The 7,678-nt window shown below is 40.8% G+C and overlaps 1 protein-coding gene across 1 annotated transcript; it reads right to left on the bottom strand.

The window, feature by feature from the left end:
• Positions 1-2,268: 2,268 nt before the first annotated feature.
• Positions 2,269-4,236, bottom strand: LOC147616465 (uncharacterized). Its single transcript, XM_086777166.1, has one exon. The coding sequence runs from the start codon at positions 4,234-4,236 to the stop codon at positions 2,269-2,271; it is 1,968 nt and encodes a 655-aa protein (XP_086633292.1).
• Positions 4,237-7,678: the final 3,442 nt, after the last annotated feature.

Here is a 7,678-nt window from a genome sequence, read left to right as displayed (position 1 = left end):
CGTGATTAATTATAATGAGAACAAATGAGCAATACAAATGAGAACAAATGAGCAATAAAATGGGACATGACCCCAAATGATATTAATTCTAATACACAACTTAAAACTCTCTCAACAAAAAAGAATGCTAAGAACACATGAGAGTCATGAAGAGGAAAGGAGTGATCTTATTTAAAATGATTTCTCATGTACAAGGATTATCCTAGGGAAAAGAGGATGGGAGAGAGTGAGAGTAAGGGTGCATGGAATGATAAGAACATTGGGGCTACAAGGCTTCCATGGTCTTTTTATTCACATCCTACTAAACCATTGGATAAATCCATAAGAACAAAAGAGGGTGGAACTCAATTGGATGCTTACACTATATGGGAGTGTATGTTTATGCATGTTCCATGAGATATATAGTTCAAAAGAGTAGTGGATGCTTGGGTGTGCTAGGGATTGAATTGGGTATGAGGAATGTGATTTGGGGTGAGATGTGGGTGGTATTGGGAGTAGGATTTGGTGCTTGAAGGCTACTTTGGTGTGTGCTTATGGGGGGGGGGGGGGGGGTTGAGATTATGGGTTATGGGGTGTCATTGTGTTGAGAGGAAAAAAAGGGGGTATTTATAGCTCCATGAAGCCATGGGTTAGGGCTTGGGTTAAGCTCCTAACCATGGTTGGGAAAGTTATGAAGGGGGCCATAGAGGTGGACTTTAGGATGATCACAAGTGCCCCCACCCTAAGCCCTCATGAGATAGAGCTAAGGGTGGTGAGGACGAAGCTAGAGAGAAGGGGTGAAATGTTATTTACAAAGGTAATGCCATAGGCTTATAATTGGCTAAACATAAAATTCATAAGGAGGGTAGATTTACAAGGCTCTTAAGAGGGAAAAAGCTGTTGCGAGGATACCATGTCATCTTTACCACGGAGAGCTCCCGAATGAAAGAGAATCCTAGTTCGTAGTTGTGATGCTGCTTCACTTATTTCTGCTGATGGAGAATATTCATTTACCATGACTTTATCGTACTGGAGAACATCACCATTTTCATGCATGGGTGTATACATGGATGGATACTTAAAATGGCTCACACACACACACACACACACACACACACCCCTATGCATTGCATGATAATAATGTTATTCATTACATAGATATGTATGAATGGCACTTGAGCGTAGCACATGCAAAGCACATATGTATATGCTATGGAATTTGTAGGCATGCATATACATGGATGTTTATTTGGCCAACATCCCTCAATATTTTTATCCATAGTATAGGTGATGAAAAGAAATGTATATATATATATATATATATATATATATATATATATATATATATATATATATATACATATATACATGTTTGTGCTTTATGGAGGCCATGACACAGAGAAGATGTGTGGAAGGGTGGTTGCTGTCGCTGCCGAGAGGAGGGGAGAGAGAGAAGAGGGGAGAGGATGGTGACCCTCTCCTTGATGCACCATGGCCACAAGGCCCTTGGATCGCTGAGGTCTCGTGGTCTACACCCGAAAGGAGAAGGGGGACCCAAGGTGGTGGTGGCCCTCCATTGCCTCAGACTCCACGGTGGTGCGAGGCCAGCTCATCACCGAGAAGCAGGAGAGAGAGAAGAGCTTGATCGCCCGCCGTGAGGATTGAGAAGCGGGGAGGGGGGTGGTCGGGGTTTCCTCAGAGCCGGATAGCAAACAAGATGGAGAGGAGACGGGCCTCCTGCGCAGCTGAGAGGGGAGTGATGGAGAGGAGAGGGGTAGTGTGGGAGCTATTAGAAGGCGATGGCAGGGGCTGCTGGCAGTGTCCCATCGTATGCTCCACGCGGGCTGCCAGCCCATCACACGGCCCGGGGGAGGGGGGGGGGTGGGAGCGGATAGGAGCCAAAGGCTGCCACGCCCATTGATTTTTTTTTAAAATTTCTTTTTATATTAGCCACCTCCTATAAGAGGGTGGTCCCACGTGGAGGGTAAAAAACGATTCCAAACGGGAAAGTTAAGGCATCCATACATATATATGTATATGCACTCAGGGCCTAAATTTGACGGGTTACTTAAAATTTCAAGTGACATACACTTTTTCAAACTGCTTTTCACATGACATGAATTTTCAAAATCATGTTATTCAAATGGCAAGCAATTTATCAAAATGAAAAGCTTTTTTAAAAACTAAAAAACTGTATGTAATTAAACAATCAATCTACATGATGTCCAGTCAAGATGCCTTGCATGTCCAACTTGCCAAAATTAGGCCTTTGACTATTGAGTGAACAAATCACTCTAATGGCATCGCCCTCCTCTTTTTTCCTTGTAACCAAATATCAAAAACATCTTTCCAACAAACTTGTGATGCATCACTTGCATTAAGTGATAACAACATCAATGCATCAAGCGTCTCCAGACACATGCTACTTCTCAAGCTACTCTTTATGTCATTTTGTCGAGAGAAACCTCGCTCACATGATGCTGTACTCGCTGGAATTACTATGCTTGCTTGCCATAAATGCATCAGTCCTGGAAATGTGTCCCACCAAGTCTTTGTGTTGCTGCAGATTGCCCAAGCATCATGCATACCTCTACTCCTAGCAACCCTGTACAGCATGCCAACAAAATCCTCCCGTTCACCCAAACATTTCCTAATGTCAATTATTGAATCATCAACATTAAGCTTGCCAATAAGCCTCTCTAACCATTCTTCAGTCCTTTTATCCCTTTCAATTACATCTGAAGGATAGGCAGAGGGATTAAATAGCTTGACCGAGTTAAAAACCCCAAGATCAAGAAACCTATTATTTAGAGCATTCAAAACATCTTGTACAAATGTCCTTCCAATGCAAATACATTCAGCGAGGGAACCACTTGCACTTCCAGCATCATGAGGCAGTACATTGAGATCAAGAGTTGCATCCTCCTCTTCTGAATCACTTACTGCTCTGTCTCGTTTCTTTTTTGGAGCTAATTTTGGAACTGGCACAAAGTGTAGCACATGCTTATGAGTAAACCCATTAGAATCAACATATAACATATTCCCATCTTTTGACATGTTCAAAAACTTTGTAAGTTGTTTTGAACCAGCACCAAATTGGCCCTCATAAGATATATACCTTTTAGTGAGCTTCTCAAATGTCAAATCCAAGTAGACTCCAATCATAGTAACATCCATGTTCTCCCTCTGAAATTCTACATTTAATTTATTCAATTCAACCAAAGCATCAGCCAGCAAATGCATCATAAACTGGACTTGAAAGATTGTGGCATAATTGTACCATTTTTTCTCATGCATTCTCCATTGCTCCAAAATAGCAGGCATTAAGGGAACCAATCTTTCCATTACTTGGCCTCTAGATAGCCATCGAATTGCATGGATTTGTAAAACTTTCAAGTCTGCAATATGATACTCATGCATCAAGTTTCGAAGTTCGACATGTCGATTTGTTGATTTCCCTAGCCATGCATATACCTTGTTTGCAACCTTATCAACAAAAGCAAACACATGAGGATTCGATGCAAAACCATCCTTTGCTGCAAGTGCCTCACGGTGGGCAATACAATGCACGCCCATAATTCGTGAAGCCGATGCTTGAAACCGTGCCACTACACCTGTCTTATGACCTGTCATTGCTGAGGCACCATCCGTTACAAATGCAACTAGTTTCTTCAAATCCAGATTACTCTCTAAGAGCATGGCATGGACAGCATTGTAGATTGCCTCCCCAGATCCATTATCAACTGGTAGCAATCTCACAAATTTACAATTGGGCTCTCCTTTGCCATTCCCAGGCAAGTACAAAATGTAGATAATCAAATGCTTCTCCATGGTTCTATCTGTACTTTCATCAATGAGGATTGAAAAAAATGGACTTTCACAAATTTCAGCATACAAGTCTTGTCTAGTACAATCTCTTAAAGCCATCAAGAACTCTCTTCCAGATACGGGATTGGTATATGCACCATACTCATCAGATGATGGCATATTAGGAGTGCCAAGATCCCTTTGTAACTTACATTGAGTGGGATATTTCTCCAATGCAATATCATTGCATGCACAAAAGTGTACCAGCTTCATACAAGTGATTATTCTAAACTGTTCAGAATGCACCATTGTGTCAATACCCCCATCTATTGGTCCTTTGCCACCAATAGCCTTTAGCTTTGCATGATAAATACTTGCAGCTCTCCTATGATCTGCAGATTTTGCATGCTCATTCAAGGCTGAAAGTTGAATGCTTTGGGATCCACCCATTGTGAAAGTATTCACTCTTCCATCTTCTTCACACCAAGTGCATTTTATGCGGTCCTCATTACATGTAAACTTGCATAAATATGCCCAAGGATGTAGTAGAGTCCATTGAGTCCTCCACTTCCTTTTGGGTTTATTGGAAGAAGACTCTTGGGAAATCTCATTACAAGTTTTCGAGCTCCCACCACTACTCTCATGTCCTACATTGGCAATGGTCTGTCTTGACAAAAAAGAATCTATTGAAGGCTGTGACTTTTTCTTTTTGCCACGCCCTCTATGAGGCACTAGATTGGGACGGTCAACCATCACTGAAAATATAAGAATAAAATAAAAAAAGGAAGCCACATGAGAATAAAGAGAAGAGAGCATGTTGCATACCTTAACGGTTAAGCACGTTCATTTATACAAGGCCGTTATACTCCTTAACAGTTAAGCATGTTCATTTATACAAGGCAGTTATACTACTATAATAGGGGAACAACAAAATAACAACAAAAACAAGACACAAAAGAGAGACACCCAATAGCTGAAGATAGCTTAACAAAATGTTAAAATAATCAAAATAAGAATCCAACCTGGAAATAAATTGCAGCCAGCAGGTCCACGTCCTCCACACCAAGATCGGAAGTAGCTAGCTATGATCACAACTCACTAATCAAGATTCAAGAATCATAAAAGTAAGTTAAGAGAGAAAGACAGATAGAGAGCAATTTCATTTAATTGTACACAATCATACAATACAAAACCACCTCTACATATTATAACATTTGTCATAAGTAAACAATCCATTGCTAGATCAAAATTACATCAACAACATGGCTATAAGTAAACAATCCATTTGTCTAATCTGCAAACTGAAGCGGTCGTTCAGTAAATCAAATTTTTTTTCTAGGTTACATATGTTAACACATTAATTCCAAGATAAGTCATCAATACAAATTCGCCCATCTATAAGAATGAAGAATCATACCCATCATTAGTCATAGTCGCCCATCCATAACCAGATTCACAGCTTTCAAAAAATAGCAAATCATGCCCATTGCCCAATGCCCATCATTGAGTAATTAACGAAATGTGTATGCCTTTAAGATCCTCAAAAAATAACAATAATAACTGATGTAAGGACCATATACTGATGCATCATGCACTGATAGGACAATTAGTTGTACTATCCAAAGATGTAAAAATAAAATACCAAAATGAGTAACCCCGAATTTCAGAGCACATCGATGCAACCTGATAGAACCAGACCAGATTTGTCACAAAAAAATGTGCTTTAAAGACTCCTTATAAAACTCATTAAAAAAACAGAGTAACCGAGTCATGACCATCAATACTCATCAGGGTTATGCCTAAAAAACTCTCGTAGCTTACATGTGTAGAAACTGTCAAATGGATTCAAGGAAATACAGATTCCCAAACATCATCAGAACCATATAAATCGATTCACTAGGATTCAAAGATTATAGAAACCTTCAATAGTATATTATAAAGAGTATAATCAAGCAATAGCTAGATACCTGAGACAAGTGCTGAGAGGCTGAGAGGATGAGCTCCCAACGGATGCTAGGACAAGTGACATTTATCCAGTGAATCAACAATGCAGACTAAGTGAGTATACTGTATAACTCACCCAAAGTGAAGCCATTTTTATAGTCTCTCCCAGCCTGTGACCTGTCCTCCCGAGTCCCAGCCTCCAGGCGTCTCCCGACTCCCAAGTTGAGTCCCGAGCGGCGAGTCCCTCACATTCACGACTCACGAGTCACACAGTCACGCTGTTACCTGTACACACAGCTGGACAGAGAGCCTGAGAGAGGTGGCCGCCGGCCGGAAGAGGAAACGAGAGTGCCAGCAAGTTGCAACCAAATCATGCAGAAAAGAAGGTGGAACTTGGAACAGACCAAATGCAGAGTTATCCTGAATCTGATTCCTGATTCACTCCTGAATCTTGATAAATAAATCAAAATTTACAGAAAAAGCAAGTAGGGAAGAGAGAGAGAGAGGTCGAGAGTCGAGACTCGATGTATACAAGTTACAACTTTACGAGAGCAGATGTTGGAGGATACGATTCACGAAGCATACGATGATCCACGCTCCCGACTCCCGTTCGGATGGGTGGTAGGCCCTGGTGCGCACTGCGGAATCCGGATCAAGGCCTTAGGCCGGGGGCCGGACCGGCGGATGACCCCCTCGGGCCTCGACTGGTTGCAAGTTGCAACGAGGCTGGAGCCTGGAGCTGCAGCGGCCCGCCGGCCAGCCTGCGAGTCGCGACCGGCTAGGCTGGCTAGCCAAGGCCGGGACTCGGGAGTCGGGAGGCCCAATACAGCGCTGAGCGGCGAGCGCTACTGTGCTAGCTAGTAGTTAGACTAGACTGAGGTAGACTCTAATTAGTAATATCTATTACAACTTAAACTCGCACAGACTCGCAGCTTGCATGCAGCATGCTGGCAGCGCTGCATCATGCATGGGTGACTCGGTGAGTGAACTGTGAGTGGACGGTGAGTTGAGTCGGTGCAGCTCCCAGCGCGTGAGACATTAATAGTATTTAATGTAAATTAATACCTATTACCAAGTTCCAACTTCAATTACCTAATACCAAGTTACCTATTACCTAATACCAACTTAAATAGCAAATTGCACAATGCAGATTGCAATTTGCAATTATCGATTCGCCCAAATTTTGAAATTATATATATATATATTAATAATATATATATATATATATAAAATACACATTGCAGTGATTGCACATTGTGCAATGTGTATTTTATTTTATATATATACATATTAATATATATATATATATATTAATATATATATATATATCAAAAAAAATGAAAAGCACTTTTTAAAAAATGACATGTCATTTGAAAGGCATTTGAAATTACTGTATTTCAGAGTGAAAAGTTAATTCTAAGCCATTGCATGTTTTTTGACATAGATTTTTTTTTAAAACCTTTTTTGACAGGCAAAATCGCCTTTGACAGGTAAAACACCCGTCAAATTTAGGCCCTGTATGCACTGTAGTATGTCCAAGAGATGAGCCAAGGTTCCTAATAGTAGTCAAGGAGAACTCAAGTGCGGGGGGCCCTCCTTCTCGGGAAGAGCACTAGAAATAACTCACCCTATATACCTATATATATAAACATATTCATATATATGAAAGTAGTAGGAATCTCAAACATATGTATAGGGTCAGTGGGCTATCTAGTAAAAGGAGGAAAAAATAGATATGCTTCTAGCCATATATTCACAGCTTATAGAGACAGTAATTAGAAAAAATAAATAAATACCCATCCACTCCAAATAAGGCAATGAACTAGATAGTGAGATGAAACCCAAACAACCCATTCCCATGAGGATTACAAACAAGAATAGGGCATCCAAGTGCGGTAATAAAGAGAGAAAATGAGGACACAAGCTACTATGCACAAACACATGCCAG

Source organism: Cibotium barometz, chromosome 38 (genome assembly GCF_041138505.1).
Source record: "Cibotium barometz isolate CiBa-2024 chromosome 38, ASM4113850v1, whole genome shotgun sequence".
Taxonomy (NCBI): domain Eukaryota; kingdom Viridiplantae; phylum Streptophyta; class Polypodiopsida; order Cyatheales; family Cibotiaceae; genus Cibotium; species Cibotium barometz.
The sequence above is the reverse complement of the archived record's forward strand: the minus strand, read 5'-3'. Positions and strand labels throughout refer to the sequence as shown.